At 49.9% G+C, this 15,339-nt stretch overlaps 7 protein-coding genes across 7 annotated transcripts; 3 read left to right on the top strand and 4 right to left on the bottom strand.

Moving 5' to 3' along the window:
- Positions 1-63: 63 nt before the first annotated feature.
- Positions 64-1,484, top strand: GCD7 (GCD complex subunit gcd7; the record flags this gene model as incomplete). Its single annotated transcript, XM_036770612.1, has 7 exons — positions 64-134; positions 191-336; positions 387-714; positions 764-868; positions 917-1,312; positions 1,362-1,391; positions 1,442-1,484. 7 exons carry the CDS (start codon positions 64-66, stop codon positions 1,482-1,484), a joined length of 1,119 nt encoding a protein of 372 aa, XP_036636457.1.
- An 18-nt stretch (positions 1,485-1,502) lies between these two features.
- GUF1 (Translation factor guf1 mitochondrial) lies at positions 1,503-4,426 on the bottom strand (the record flags this gene model as incomplete). The annotated part of the gene is made up of 19 exons (XM_036770611.1): positions 1,503-1,627; positions 1,677-1,796; positions 1,855-1,954; positions 2,005-2,044; positions 2,098-2,281; positions 2,338-2,463; positions 2,511-2,682; positions 2,735-2,877; positions 2,939-3,082; positions 3,134-3,195; positions 3,248-3,447; positions 3,496-3,588; positions 3,638-3,703; positions 3,753-3,826; positions 3,935-4,022; positions 4,079-4,088; positions 4,133-4,160; positions 4,209-4,234; positions 4,296-4,426. 19 exons carry the CDS (start codon positions 4,424-4,426, stop codon positions 1,503-1,505), a joined length of 1,932 nt encoding a protein of 643 aa, XP_036636456.1.
- Positions 4,427-4,508: 82 nt separating this feature from the next.
- PC9H_000957 (uncharacterized protein) lies at positions 4,509-5,136 on the top strand (the record flags this gene model as incomplete). Its single annotated transcript, XM_036770610.1, has 4 exons — positions 4,509-4,594; positions 4,654-4,822; positions 4,875-4,986; positions 5,036-5,136. The coding sequence occupies 4 exons, from the start codon at positions 4,509-4,511 to the stop codon at positions 5,134-5,136; spliced, it is 468 nt and encodes a 155-aa protein (XP_036636455.1).
- Positions 5,137-5,264: 128 nt separating this feature from the next.
- PC9H_000956 (uncharacterized protein) lies at positions 5,265-6,221 on the bottom strand (the record flags this gene model as incomplete). The annotated part of the gene is made up of 4 exons (XM_036770609.1): positions 5,265-5,769; positions 5,823-5,878; positions 5,933-5,967; positions 6,023-6,221. 4 exons carry the CDS (start codon positions 6,219-6,221, stop codon positions 5,265-5,267), a joined length of 795 nt encoding a protein of 264 aa, XP_036636454.1.
- Positions 6,222-6,787: 566 nt separating this feature from the next.
- Positions 6,788-8,033, top strand: PC9H_000955 (uncharacterized protein; the record flags this gene model as incomplete). Its single annotated transcript, XM_036770608.1, has 7 exons — positions 6,788-6,851; positions 6,908-6,928; positions 6,983-7,083; positions 7,137-7,164; positions 7,214-7,305; positions 7,355-7,499; positions 7,552-8,033. The coding sequence occupies 7 exons, from the start codon at positions 6,788-6,790 to the stop codon at positions 8,031-8,033; spliced, it is 933 nt and encodes a 310-aa protein (XP_036636453.1).
- Positions 8,034-9,133: 1,100 nt separating this feature from the next.
- On the bottom strand, positions 9,134-11,778 carry PC9H_000954 (uncharacterized protein; the record flags this gene model as incomplete). Its single annotated transcript, XM_036770607.1, has 11 exons — positions 9,134-9,450; positions 9,517-9,646; positions 9,708-9,789; positions 9,848-10,113; positions 10,171-10,287; positions 10,348-10,494; positions 10,563-10,843; positions 10,893-10,990; positions 11,046-11,182; positions 11,241-11,391; positions 11,453-11,778. 11 exons carry the CDS (start codon positions 11,776-11,778, stop codon positions 9,134-9,136), a joined length of 2,052 nt encoding a protein of 683 aa, XP_036636452.1.
- Positions 11,779-13,080: 1,302 nt separating this feature from the next.
- On the bottom strand, positions 13,081-14,435 carry PC9H_000953 (uncharacterized protein; the record flags this gene model as incomplete). Its single annotated transcript, XM_036770606.1, has 2 exons — positions 13,081-14,335; positions 14,386-14,435. 2 exons carry the CDS (start codon positions 14,433-14,435, stop codon positions 13,081-13,083), a joined length of 1,305 nt encoding a protein of 434 aa, XP_036636451.1.
- Positions 14,436-15,339: the final 904 nt, after the last annotated feature.

Raw genomic sequence — 15,339 nt, 5'->3', positions numbered from 1 at the left:
AGCGATGTAACGACTTGAATTGGACCATCCTAATCGTGCTCAAGAAAACACACATCAAACGCCATGGGTCCCGAAGTTCATAGCGCGTCCACTCAAAAACTCGTAGACAACCTTTCAGCCAAGCTTAGACGAAGGTTCGGCTAATATTTGGCTACCTATCAGACTCTGGTCTCCAATCTGGGACGCATAGGCAAATCGTGGGCTCGCGAGCTGCCGCATTGGAAACTCTCCTCGTTCTTCGACAAATCGTCTCGAAAGCCCGGTTCTCCAATATCGATCAGTTGGTGGAGATAATCAGACATGCTGGCCGCCAGTTAGTGGAGGCTCAACCGAAAGGTACCTGTCGTATTGGCTTGACATCGGCGTTGAAGCTAATGAATGGTCAGAGCATACCGTAGGGAACACTGTGCGCAAAGTACTACATCATATCAGAGAAGAGTACAACACAGCAACACATGGAGGTGCTTTGGCGCAACCCCGTAGTGCATTCTCTATAGCGAAGTTCCTTGTCCAAGGCCAGCCTAGACAGCAAAATGTTGCACTCAAATCATCAGACAACAAGCAGCCACTCAAGGAGAACGATGCTGATGACCCTGATTCGTTTGCTAAAGGCCTCAAACCTGTCCTTATGGAGGCTATCCAAGACGTTTTGGACGAACTGGAGACAGTCTACGATAATGTGTCAAAAAATGCCAAAGATCATATCCACTCTGAGTCAGTACCGCTAATCTATGGCTTCTCATATACTCATTCTCAACTGCAGCGAAATAATACTCACGCTTGGGATGTCGCGAACAGTGGAAGCCTTTCTGAAATCTGCCGCGCACCATCGAAACTATACTGTCATTGTGGCGGAGACAGGTCCATCGTCAGTCCATCCGTGTGTCGGTCGGATCTCCTCTCATACTCTGCGTAGGTATAGCGGTCACGATATGGGGAAAGCCTTATCCTCATCCGGAATATCGACCTTCTTGGTACCAGACTCCTCAATATTTGCCTTGATGTCCCGAGTGAACAAAGTAATAATCGGCGCTCACGCTATTCTCGCGAATGGTGGTATATTTGCCGTTTCAGGATCACTCCTTGCCGCGACAGCAGCACGGGAACACAGTACGCCGATAGTGGTATGTGCAGGGCAATTCAAGTTCACCCCCTTGTGGAATTTATACCACGAATACGGCGCCCTCGACTTCGGCGATCCGAGCAACGTCTTGGGATTCGAAGAGGGCGATCTGGTGGACAAAGTCGACGTCGTCAATCCATACTACGATTACGTTCGCCCGGAACTAATAGATGTCTTTATAACTAACTAGTAAGGAGGGAGTATCCTATCTACATTGATGAAACTGACCATTTGATAGCGGGGACCACCCTCCATCCTCAATATACCGGTAGATAAGTCTCTTTCCCTTCCTTGCACTTGTATTAACCGCTTGGCTAGGTTGATCAAGGAAACGTACGACGACGAGGACATTGAGTTGTAGTCTCCATTCCTTCTATCGTTACTTAGATTGTGATAGAATATCGAAGAAGGCTTCTTGAGGAAGATTGACGGTTCCTATACGCTTCATCTTTCTCTTGCTTGCCTTCTGATTTTCTAAATGCTTCATCTTGCGCTCGTAGTGGCCTAAAGATATGTCAGCAGGAGTGGGAACCTACCAAGTCGAATACCTTACCACCGTACAGACCCGCAGTTACGTCGGCGCGCATCGCCGACAACGTCTCACGAGCGATGACCTTTTTCCCAATTGCCGCTTGAATAGGTACCTCGAATAGCTGGCGAGGTATCACTCGATCTGTTATTATTGTCCAGAACTCAGTGGGAAAAATCAGTAACACACGCTGCGAACTCACGCAGTTTCTTGACCCACGCTCTCCCAACGGACTCCTGGGCCGATCGGTGAACGATGAGAGCTAGTGCATCTACCGGCTTAGAATTTAGGAGGAACACCATCTCCACGGGAGTGAGTATATCCTGATTGGCTATCTAGAGTGCGAACGTACCTTAGCCAAGTCACTTCTTCTGTAGCCGGCTTCTTCATAACTGTGGAGATGTGAGAAAGGTACAGCCAACCGTAGGCAGGTCCAAACACTTACTCGAAGCTAGCGAATCCTGAGCTACGACTTTTCAATTGATCGAAGAAGTCGGTGACAATTTCACTTAGAGGAATTGTGCAAGTCATGAGTATCCGAGCGGAGCCCTCAGTGGAGTCTAGGTAACGATGGTCCAGATCTTCCGCTCGGTGCGAGAAGCAGAGGTCCATCATATCGCCAAAATACTCTGCCCAGAACAAGTCTATTTCAGATCACGTTCATGTGCTGGAAGTAAATGCTCACGTTCTGGGACGATAATTGACGCGCTGACAGTTGGTTCTTGTATCTCCTTGACTTTGGATGTTGTGTCCGTTACCTCTGGGAAATCGGTTGGGTTGCTGACGATCACTTCTTTGTCCTTGTAGACCACTGCGAAAATATGAGCAACGTCACATTCTAGCGTACGGCTATCCAACCTTTATACGGCACGGTTGGTGCGGTGATAATCACGTTTGCGTTGTATTCGTCTTCCAGTCGTTGGCGGAAGACATCCATATGCAGTGTACCAAGGAAGCCAAGTCTACAGCCTTGACCGAGAGCCGACGATGATTCTCTTTGGACGGACACACTGCGATCGGTAAGTGTTAGCTGATATGTTGGTGAGTGTCCAGCGGTTGCAAAGCGGATTTCTATTTCGCACCCTTTTGATCGATTCTTCTAGCTTAGGGAAATCACCAGAGTCAATGGGATACACACCAGCGAAAACCATGGGCTTCGCCGGCTTAAATCCTGGGATGGAGTCCACGGGCTGTCCGACGCGGTAAAGAGTGTCGCCGACATGAGCTGTAACAGGGACCTTGCTTGAGATGCCAGGGTTTTCGTTTAACCATTGAACTCAACTAACCATCAGTTGGTTCCTTCATATTGCAAGCCATGTAGCCAACCTGCCCTGGATATAGAGCCGATGTTGATGTCTCTTCGGGATGCATGATACCTAATTCCATGATCTCATATCTTTTGCCCGTGAACGTGGAAGATATCTTATCCCCTGGGTATGTGGTTAAGTAAATTAAGCATCCGAGAGAAATATTGTCTTTACCTACGCGAAGGGTGCCTTCCTTGACGTTCAGAAGGGATATTACACCCCGGTATCGATCATAGCTAAAAACCCGATGGGAAATGGAAGCATTATCCTCTAAACTGAGTTACTCACAACGAATCGAAGAGAAATCCTCGAAATGGAGACGATGTGAGGCCGATAGGAGGAGGTATTCGTTCTACAATGGCCCGCAGCAATTCAGACACGCCTCTGCCGGTTTTGGCAGATATGGGTATCACAGCTTCTGGGTCTATACCGAACGTGGCTTGCATCTGAGCAATAACTCGATCCGGGTCTGCAGCTGGTAAATCAATCTAGCAAGAATGAGACACACACAATGTCATGCAATAAATATAACCAACCTTATTTAGTACAGGTATAATGGTCAAGCCACGGTCCTTCGCATTGTGAAACACGGAGATGGTTTGAGCCTGAACACCTTGACTACAGTCTACCTAGAGAGGGGTCACATAGTTGCTAGATGTCGAGTAGACCAAAACACACCAGAAGTAGTGCTCCTTGACACGCAGCCAGGGAACGTGAGACCTCCCATGCAAAGTCAACATGGCCCTGTGGAAGTTCAAATAAAGAACAGTGCCACGATACAACATGGGCTTACAGGAGTGTCGATGAGATTAAGCATGTATCTTGAGGCTTGGCGATCATATATCATGCTATTGGCGTTCTCATCAGCTGCGGGACATAGTCGATGGGAATCCCACAAACCTAGCGGTTTGAGCTTTGACTGAATCCCGCCCGAGGTGAGCCATAAGAGAAAAGACACAAGACGAAGAAACGAACCTGTGATGCCCCGCTCTCGCTCAACCTTAAGTTTGTCTAACACCTGCTCATTCTTGCCCATTTGCTGTGCTGCAATCGTTCCAGTGAGCTTTTTTGTCGGTAATCAGTGAATTTCTCCGCCTATGAAGGGATTTTGGCACCGACTTCCAATAACCTAGTTTTGGTCAAACGAGAGCCCACAAATGTTGGAGAACATACCTATCGGCCAATGTCGATTTGCCGTGATCTGCAGTTCTTGATCAGCCCAAGCTCCGTTCCCCATGGTAGACAGTACCTATATGAGCAATTATTGAGAAATTGCTGCGTCAGAGGCAAAATATTGAGCTCCAGAACAGCCATGGCAGACGTCGGTGCCACATACCGTATCACATCCGGGGTAAACTCTGTAATATCAAATTTTCGCGATGCTGAAGTGTTGATGGACCTTGTCCTAAGGTGCGAAGCGCGAAAGATCAACTGGAAGGAGCGTAGACATGCATTTTGAAAGTTCATCGGCAAGGAAGCTGAAGAGCGTCAGGTGAACGCGACGAGACGCGACCAGCGCTTAGTCAGCAGCTCATCTTGCTCTGCGTCCATGTCGTTAGCAGAGGCCTCTGAAGAGAGAAAAGCCAAGCTTTTGGCATTGAGGAGACGTAAAGCAGGCGAAGCAGACGAGGGCAGGTGTGTGCTACTCTCATTTCGCCAGAATGGTGCAACAAATTGACATCCAAACGAGGAAGCGACAACCAAACTCTCCTTAAAACCAGGAATTTCGACCCAGAATCACGAACTCTCCGCAAGCATAATAAAGACGATGATGCTAATATGACTGACACCGTGGAGAAGGACATTAGCGGCTTAGTTGAGACCATCATCGCAGAAGATGAGCAACGACGCGCCCAAGAATTGGTATCTCTTTCCCTCTTGCGAAGCAGGATTTTGGCCTCACAACAACCTTTAGGACGTCTTCAACATCGCTCCGAAACGCGCGAACTGGGATCTTAAACGCGAGATGGACAAGAAAGTTGCACGCCTGGAACGACGAACTCAAGAAGCAATCCATACGTTGATCCGTATGTGACTTTACCAACCTGTAAACCTTTATTGATGAAGCTACTACAGGGCAAAGACTAGCGGCCCAGAACGGAGAGTCAGATGATCTCGTTGGTGCCATGAGAGCCCAGCAAAAGGCACAGGACTCGCTTGAGGACGAAGAAGACTGACCCAATGCCGGATGTGGTTGTGATTATATGTAATGTTTACAAAAGGCATTCCACATACTCCTAGCTAATTATTGTGACTTTACGCGTAGTTGCTACTGATGCGTCACGGTACCACAGTGGTTTGTCCATTATAACACTAGCCGCGAATTCAGCATTTCTATCAACCGCTGGTCCTCTGGCAACCTCATCCCATGCCTCGGCGGATTCATAGGAGGACCTCCATGATTTCCGACCGTTGACTGCAACGATGGCAACACGCGGTCATTTGGATAAGAGGTAGCACGACTCGGCCCAGGCGGCGTTGTAGGCGGTAACGCGCTGTATTCGGGCATGCTATCTTCGTCGCCGCTTTTTGATCTGATTTTTCCGCTACGATATATCCCTGGTGGTACATTGATTCCTCTCAGCATGGGATCTCTGTCGGGGGTTGGTATATTTTGCAGGTCGGCGTATGTGAAGTACGCGGTCAAGTGCCATTTTCTTGGTCGCGCGCCTGGGGACACGATGACCCATGCTGAATAGGCCTGCTTGATCAATCCAGCCGGGAGACGAGGACTACGATCATGATGCGACATGGCAGATGATACCGGTGTGCCGCGGTTAACACCGTCAACGAAACGGTACGTTGGCGACCTGTTTCAATTACGGCGTTAGATCAAAACTTGTGGTGTGAACGTGGGACTTACTTGGGAGGCTCTACGTCTTGTTCGCCTGGTAACTTCTCGTCGTAGAAGAGATAGGGCTAAGTGGGTGGAATGTTAGTGCTCTACATCGTACGCTCCGTTGACCAGATTACCTCTCGCATTCTTGACTGACTCCACACCCGACCATCTAGGAAGGACCTTGGTTAGTTGATTCAATCAATGCCGAGATTAATGAAGGTCACCTGTCCATCGTTTGAGGCCGACTTCTTCATCACTCTCCTCCCAAACAAAGATCGCTCCAGAGCGGATGTGCATGGAGCGTTCCATTTCATTGAGTCTGCGAGTGACTGGTCTTAATATGCCGAGTCGAACAGCTTCTAGAACTGTATGGGCATCACGCATGTCCCGAACATGGAGGCGAGGATGAGTGGCCGACTGCATACTTTGCTAGGATATAGACTGGTGCGTAGCTCGTCCCTTATATATGTCCCCACCGGGAGCCGTAAATCTCGCCCGTGAGATCATACCATGCTTGATCGATGGACTGTAGGAGGATGGCCTCATCTACTTTGTTGCTCAAGGTCTCGCCTATCTGTGTCAGTCAAGACGAGGTTCTGGTAACGCTTATCTTGCGGGAAAGCTAAACATGCGGCCCTTGACACTGGATAGATTCCCTCGCTTGAAAAGGTCACCGACCGGCGCGTTCGCATTGTGGAAACGACGAGGGGCAGTTGCACTCAAACGGCACTATGATATATATTGAAATATTTATTACCGTATCAAAGATATACTCCTCGTGGACATTTCCTCGGGAACCCATCACAAATAAGGATTGATGCTGGACCCATTCTTTTGGTTGACGTCGAGCAGGCCGTTGGATATGAGAAGCGTCTGCTGTTCTGGGGTTGTCTATGTCTGGCGACTGGTGGGTTGCCCCTAACCGTGCGAATATGTGGCTGCGCGATGTCATGTAGCGCGCTGAGAAACCTTCGTCTTTCTCCATCCAGATGAACACCTCCCTCGACTCCTCAAAGTGCCCCGTCCCAAGCCTTGTGTACTTATGTCAACGTGGTAAGTAGGAAGACTACTATGTGGTCGCCGAATTCGCATCTAATGCAGGACGGTAGTGGCTATCAGCAACGCGGACGGTGAGTGTCACTATGTGGCTATAAAGAAGATAAGTAAACGGTTCTTTTATTCAGCAATATCAAGCCTCGGAGAGGAACTTCGCTTCGAAATTGTGAAACCAATCTTAGAACAATGTGATGCTGCGACACTCTATAGGATTGAAGATGCAAACCCAGTAGGTGGCCACAAAGTGCTTAGACGGGCTTTGGGCGCTTATGCTATTCATAGTCACTTCGAGCTGGAAGTGGAACCCAAGGTAAATACCTCGAGCCCTGGGTTGATTCTTCCATCATCGTTGTAAACAGGTATATGGGAAGAATTGTGTTACAAAACATACCCACTGGCTGCTGAAAGATTGAAGGAGAGTCTAATCGAATGCTGGAGAGATACTTATTTCGTAAGTTAACCCAGAACATTCTCTCAATCTTACTTCTTAAAGTATTCAGAAACTCCGTGAGTCTGAAGCCCGCCGGCTAGAAGAGCTCGCCCATAAGATGCGCAAACAACGCACGGCTGCTGAAGATAAGAAAGAAGAAAGAAAAGTCAAATTCACTGATCGCCTTCCACCTGCCGCCTCGAAACGCTCTGGATGTAAGGCAACTTACATCCAAGTAACTGGTTCTGCCTCTGATATCATGTACAGGGGGCATAAACCCACAACCAAAGACGTTATTCCAGAAAACGAAATCCGAGGCCTTCAAACTTCAAAGGACCATGTATTCCCTTCGTTCAGTCCCTCCCATGGTCAATGGGAAGACTTATCGCGTCATCCCTCCTTCGCCGAAACCCCCGCTGCTGCCTGTCTCAACCTCAACGCCATTGTCAAGCCGTGTCACTGTAACGACAGTGCGACACGTTCTAACACCTCCGAGCTCTTCTGGTGCTTCGTCTTCCGATACTTCGTGCTCAGATAGGGCTACTTCCTATCCCTCTTCACCTGCCCCAGCACCTGGGAAGCTGCCGCCGCCGCCGCATACTCAACACTCAACACCTCACGAGGCTCCTACCACAGCCCAGGCTGCCCCTGGACCTACTACTCCTCGCAAGAAGGCACCGGTAAAAAAGGATCCGGCCTCTGCTCTGTTCATACCCAAACATCGAGCCTACTCACAACGAACCAAATGATCGGTATATCGTTGATGCCCGCCGTCTGGTGTCTCCTCTCATTCAGTCTCTTCAATTCCGGCATTCGGTTTCCGGTTAATATCATATTTCTCCGTGTACATCGCCCCCAAGCGACTCCATCTGTATCGTATTGCACAATCCATTGCGGAATCTACTCGACATACTTATTCATCATACCATCGCACTGGGTCGAATTCTGTACTCGCGGCATCTGTTGTAATGACACGTAAGTAACAGCTAGAATCTGTATCTATTTATGTCCTACTATCAAGAACTATCTCATACATGGATCCCATCTGTCCTCGATCGCACCGGTACAACAAGGTGCGCACCTGCCGGGCTAGTATTTCTCGACACCACGTTGGTCGTTATAATTTTACTTGCCTTTTCTCATGTTTTCGGGGCGGAAGACACTCTAAAATACCCTCCAATCTCACGATACTGAGACTCAGATACGGGTACAGAGAGCGGCGGTTGAAATACACCTTACTATTTCCAATGTAAGCCGCGAAGCTAGACATTATGCGTGAAAGAAGCATTGTCATCCTCCGGTCATAGAGATAGTTAGGATTCTGATGATGAGAATAGTCTATACAAAGTTCGTAATTACTGCCTTCGGTGTTACATGCTGGGTTGTTATCTTTTCTTGACAAACATCGTACATCCACGGAGCAAAGGGTTCTGTAGTCATTCGGACTTCACTGAGATTGTTAATCAAAGCATTAGTATTCGCCATTTCTCGTCGGCTACACCATTAATGTGGATTTCGTGTTTGTATGTAGTACTAGGGGAAACAGTAATGAATGGCCACTCGATGGCCATCATAGTTGTCGAGTGAATGCAGCGAATTTCAGTACTTCATTAATTATTTGAAATTATGCGCGGGGCAATGCAAAATGCTATTGACTGGTAGGTAGGAATGCGTGAATACAAATGCTAGTGTAACATTCTAACGATGCAAGATAAGTCGTAATGTCAAGTCATCAAATAAGCGTCACGAAGAAAGAGTGTAAGTGATGTGAATATAGATATCACTGAATGCGAATGCGTACGAAAGCGAATGATAAGATTGGATAACGGAACCCGCGATGTTGTTCGCCTTAAATCCCTGTTCCTGACGTCCTCGAGACTGCTTCCGCGTTATCGTCTTCGTACTGGGTTCGTAGCTTTCCCTTTCCCTTCCCCGTGGGTACGGATGAGTAGCTGGAGTCTAGGGCGGGGTGGGTGAATGTATCAGGATAAAGCTCCTCATGCACGTTCGCTTCCCATATGCGGATCGTCCTGTCGTCTGAGCATGAGGCAAACATTTGCTGGTTTCTGGGGTTCCACGCAACAGAATTGACGCTTCCTTCTCCGTGGCCGGGAAGTACCTCGAGCAGCGTTCCTGTGTCTCGGTGCCATACATAGACATTCCCGTCTGAGGTTGAGTACACGGACGATCAGTCCACACTAATAGAATCCGGGAGGAAGAGTCAATACCGACCTTCGCTACCGCTGACTACGAAATTGCCATCGACGCCTCCAAAGCAGCTTCGGATAACGTGCCGGCCTTGACGCTGACCGGTGAACTTGCGGGTAAGTCGGCCAGTGTGTAGGTCCCACAAATGTATTTCCTGCAAACAAGCGCAGTACATAGTGAGAAGCAAACTCTGAATAGTCTCGTAATGGTCTCACGTCTGGGGAGTGATTAATCAATGCGTATTGAGAATTCTGTGAGATCTTGACGCTCGTGAGTTCACCTTCCAACCGTATGGAACTGGTAGTTATAAGGTTGAGATGGGGATACACCAGCAGAGGGGGAACCAATAACGCACGACTCCGCTTGCTTTGTCGCCAGATCATAGATAACCATCCGGTTGTCTGGCTTCTTTGGCACACTTTGCGGTGTACCCATGGGCGCCTCTCCTCCGTGTGAGCCAGCCATACTGGCTCTAGGGTTAGCATCTATCACTGTGACCGAATGTGGCGGCACATAATCCATGCCAATCGTCACCAGCCGCGTGAAGTCTGGAGTGACGGCGAGATCAGTTACCCGGATCGCCGTGGTGCCCCAACTGTCGCGCTGCCTTCCCTCTCGGTCCTGTGGGGGTATAGGATACAATGAAGACGGAACGGTCGATAGGACCGGTTTACGTACCCATCGGATGACCTTGCGGTCCAAACTACCTGAGATAAACCCCGAATCGTCTGGCAGCCATGCGAGCGCGGTGACAACATCGGAATGCCCGTCTATCGTCCGGAAACAGACACCTGTCTTAACGCCCACAAAGTCAGGATTGTTGCTCGGGAGCAATATATGCGTTAACGAATTCACCTTTGTGTTCCATAGTTTGATGGTTTGTTCTGCACTTGTGAGAAGGATGGAGTCGTCCAGAGACCACGCTAGGCACCCAACCGCATATTGGTGTTCCCGCAATATATGGTGCGGGCTCCATTCCCGAGGGTGATGTGAAGAAACAGGCTGACGAAGTAAAGGAGGATAAGTTTCTCTCTTAACAAAACGAACACGACTTCGCGCGCGTGACGTACCCCAACTTTCCATATGATGGCTGTCTTGTCCTTGCTCCCGCTCGCCAGGTACTGTCCATCGTGGCTCCATTCCAGATTCCATACCTCATCGTCATGCACTTGTAATATCGTTGTCGTCGTCCGTGGAAATGCGTCCTTGTCGCACTGGTGATCCATGTAGAGAGAGAAATTGGTGAAGTTCGAATTGTGGTAAACACATCGCTGTCGTTGGTAGGAAAGGGCTTGACGAAGGAGGGTAGCCATGCGCCGTTGAGGAATCATGATTGATGATGGTATGTACCCTTCACGACGCGTCAGTCACCATGTACAGAGTAAAGCAGATATACTTACTATGAAGGTTAGAGAGTAATTGCTGCCTAGAAGTTCCCGCTGCACCGTCCCAACCTGCTCGATATCTTAGATCTTCAGCTTCTGAGCACATGATAAGACTGCAGAGACGTCAATATCCGAGTCGCGTAGCTGCAGGAATGTTAAAGGACAGACCTCGATAGCGTATGAAGGTGTTCGGCTTCTACATTCAACGGGGCCAGCTCAGTACGAAGAACATGGAGAGCAGCGGTTGTCTTCTGAGCCTCAAGCAACTCCAAGTACTTCTGCTGACTTATGAGGAACTTCGCGTCCTGAGTGGGTCAGTATTCAGCGAGTCTGGGTGGCGCATAGAGATAAAGGCGTCTGTACCAGCATTCCCTCCTCATCTACCACTCCTATGTGCATCAAGATGGCCTCAGCCTTGGTCCATTGACCTTCCAGAATATACCGACGGAACTGTGATACTTCTGAGGCTTCAAGTGTATAACCTGACTCCGCTTCTAGTGCTGAAGCCGACTCCCTGTGAAGCAAGGGGACAATGAGGGGAGTTAGAGGACACGACGACATAATAATAGACTCACATATATCCAACATCCCGCAGGCTCTGTATCACCAACCTCACGAATTCCTCTCGATCGACTGTAGAATCGTCGTACAATGTCGTGCCTGGTAGTGACACCTTGGATATCGACCCATGCTCCCGCTTTGCTATGCCGTTGCCCACACCATTCCCAAATCCCGAGGAACCATTTGTCGCTGGCACTGCAGAATGACCATTGCCATTGGAAATCCCATTCTTCGCCAGACCCGCACTCCCACCTACACCCATCGACGAAGGCCCCGCTAGACCGTTGAGATCAGGGGAGCTCGAGTGTATTGAGTCTTGGTCGAAGTCTTGAAGCATCATTCTGCTTGTGTGTTGGTCGAAGACTTGGAGACGCTGATCGATTGCGCTAAGCGAGGTGGAGGTAGAGCTGCGGCTGTCAATCCTTTGTCGCTTGTTAGCTCGTGGTGGCTCAGTGTCTATGTGCAAACAAGACGCAAAGGTACAGAAACAAACGAATGTCAGATAATCAGTAAACTCAGCACATTCGAGAAACCGATAGAGCGGTACCGATATGAGCAGAGGGGGACGGGTCGGTGGTGTTGGCTGCGTCGAGTTCAGACCTGGTGCGGATTGCCGGGATCACTGACTCTGGTGCGGACTGGCGTGCAGAGGCCCCTCGAAGGGGAGAACGGGAGTCTGTAGAGAATGGCGCGGCGTCCACAGCAGGGGCAGGAGCTGGGGGAAACGAGTCCCGACTGGGCTGAGTAGTAGGGGGATCAATGGTGACGACGGCTTTGAATTACAGCAATATTGAGCAATTGGGGGAGATTCTGATTCTTGCGGTTCTGCGAGCGGTGAGGAGACGATGCACCTCGTCTGTGGTGACTTGGAAGGCTGAGGGCGACTTCAGGGTACTCCTGCGCGTTCCTACTCTCGCGTGTCTCATTTCGCACGAAATATGCCAGATATATCGACCTTTACACCCATTGTATTTCTGCTGGATAAACGGCTTATCTAGGGTTTTATGCTCTGGTACAACAGAAAACGAGAGGAACACGTTTTTAGGCCCCAAGCAAGACATGATGGCTTATCAGAATAATTCGCCTCGCATTTACCCCGTGGTGGTCGACGTGCATAAAGACACCTCGAATGTACATCAAGGCCTCATGGCAGTCCCTAATCCTGGGTCAACAAAAGCTGATTCATTACTGATGATGGTGTGCTAGCTGAACGACTACGACTGTGGTTACGACTACATTCAAAGCTGGTGGAAGTTTCGTTTCGTGTGTGAGGAGTGGTACAATTTCGTCGACACGTCCTCCCCTGGTTTTATAGGTAGAGATCGCGGTGGTATGGAGGGCATGGAGATCGATTCGATAGTGCTGATTAGAATATTATTGACTTGGGATATGACCGGTTTTGATGTGGTAAACGACGGAGCAAATCATGCGAAATATGTTTGTGCTGAGATGAGATGAAGTGATTGCTGGTTTGATAGACAAAATAGCTTGATCATGCAAAATAACGAAGGATGATGAGGGAAATGATGCGATGCAATTTTTAGTGGAAGATCCGGTCGACAAGAGGCGGTCTAGTTGGCGGATTTTGTGGATGTGGCGTTCCTTGGAGACACGGGCTGCGAAAGAGAGCAGCCGCAAAGCGTCAACAATACTCGGCGACAGTCCGGTGAATGAAGGTGCGTTCTCGATCTATGAGACCGCTTCGCCCGTATCCATAGCCAGGGGCAGCTTCGGTACTGCCGTTTCCATCCAGCTCTTCCAAGCGTGCCCGTCCTCTAGAGCGCCTACTGTCGGACCGTCCGCTCCTAGCCCTCGAAGTAGCGAAGGGTTCGGATGAGCGGCACTGGCCATCACTAGGTACCGGAAGTACCATTTTGGACGGAGGGGATGAGTTTCGACGTGCTGCAGTACGACCGCGAGGTACCAGCATGGACGACAAATCAAACACCTGAGTTACGCTGCCCTTGCTATCAACGCGGGGGTGTGGTAGGTTTCGGGACCTGGACCGCGAGGCTGACCGGGAAAGGGAAGCCTCCGAGCGCCGACTACTACGGGATGTCCTTGGTTCACGTCGACGCCCTCGAGGGGTTGTGAATGTGTGGGCGGTGGGCGGCACCTCCGGAGTCATGCGAATGGCGGTTGTCGTCAGGCTCGAGAGCGGCAGCTTCGGGGTGGGCGGCGAAGGTCGCGCAGCGGTCCGAGGGGAGGAGACGGACGGACGGGTTTCCCCGTTGATATGTAGCAGCGAGAAGCACGCAGGAAGACTGGCACGGTTGCGGTTGCGCTTCGGCTTGGTGAGAGTCGACTTGGAGTCAGGATCTTTGTTCCTCTTCCAGCCCTTCGATGCAGGGGCGAGACTGGGGGAGTCGGCTGTGGTGTATTGTATATCAGAACTGTAGTCTTCTTCGTCCGTGGAAGAACCGTTGGACCGGCTGTGAAGTGGTGCGCTACGTGGTGCCCCCTGCATGTGTTCAGTAGTGGAGACTGAAGAGGTGCGTCGGTGTAGGATGGGGACGTTTGCATGCTGATTGGTCCCCGAAGGACGGCGAGCATATGTCATGACTGAGGTTCGCACGAAGGCAGGGAAATAAGTAGCGGATTTGGAGGGACCGTCGCCGAGGCGTGGATCTCCTTTGTGGAGGTACTCGCCGTCCAATTTAATTCCTGCAAAGTCGTCCTCATCGGCTGCTACCGACCATGTAGTGGACGCTGATGATGACGCCGAGTAATGCGGGTAATCCCCGAAAGCGGAGCCTAATGCAGAGGGTACAAGGGCTGGAATATCGCCGCACAAAGGGTTTCCGGAGAGGTATGGTGAGGATACGGCACTGCTCGCTGAGGATATGGACGGGGAAACCGAGTCCAAAGATTGGCATTCATCGCTGCAATACGCCCTGCTAAAGGAGGATATGTGGTGTGAACGGTACGGGAAGGGGATGAAGCCTACCCATCATCGAGGAGATGCTTTCCGCAGAGGAGACAGACGTCCTCGAACATGGTGGTTGAAGATAAAGGACGTGTCGTGGATGGAAGCGAGGATGAGGGTGGAAAGGGAACAGGCCTTTTTATTCTAAGGAGCAGTCGCGATAATTTCGAGTCACTCCCCAAATCGGGACATTGCAGCAGGGCCAAAATATTATTTCATGATCTTGTCACGCTCGTCACATCACCTTTCTTGAAAGTAATAAAGAACACCGGCATGGTCCAGCCAAAGCGTTCCACTTCTGGGTCACACGTTGGCGCAAATTTCCAGAAATCATCTGACCGAGGGGAAACGTGTTGCTGTTCTCATCCATCATTTGCACATTTGAACGTGCCCAATACAATGCTCAGCTGATGCTGCGCTGCCAGAATTCGAAGCGCTTCCAAGCTGTGAAACATAGAGTAAATATTCGCCATGTCAGCGTGACGTTACGTGTGGGGCGGCAAGCGTGACGCGATTCTTGTCGCCATAGTGTTAGAATATTACTATGCCCGAAAGTGACCCAGATTGGGAAGCTAGTGATGAGGCGGGTTGTCTCCATTACTGATGTCTGACACACCGCCGAACGTGTACAACCTTCGGACGGCCCTCCGACCGTCACACGTTGGTATCACATCAACTGTTGTTCGGCCGCGACCGTGTTTGTCTTCCAAGTAAAATACCTTGTCTCCATTTGAGCTGGGTCGAGGACCGTACTAGTAGCATCATTGATGAAACATTTACCCTCAATTGTGCGACCGTACCTGTGGGTGCGCTTTGTGGCACTATTGGGGTACTCTTGAGCAGTCCGGAGTCACGAGTCGAACATCACTAAATGATCCCCAATTGCGCGCGAATATGCGTATATGGTCCAATCATCTCACATCTGCAAACGTTCCCCTTGTACCCCCCTGAACAAGAATGCGACACAGCCCTTAA

This window comes from Pleurotus ostreatus, assembly GCF_014466165.1.
Source record: "Pleurotus ostreatus strain PC9 chromosome Unknown scaffold_1, whole genome shotgun sequence".
NCBI classification, from domain to species: domain Eukaryota; kingdom Fungi; phylum Basidiomycota; class Agaricomycetes; order Agaricales; family Pleurotaceae; genus Pleurotus; species Pleurotus ostreatus.
Note: the sequence above shows the minus strand (reverse complement) of the source record. Positions and strands in the feature narration are given on the sequence as shown.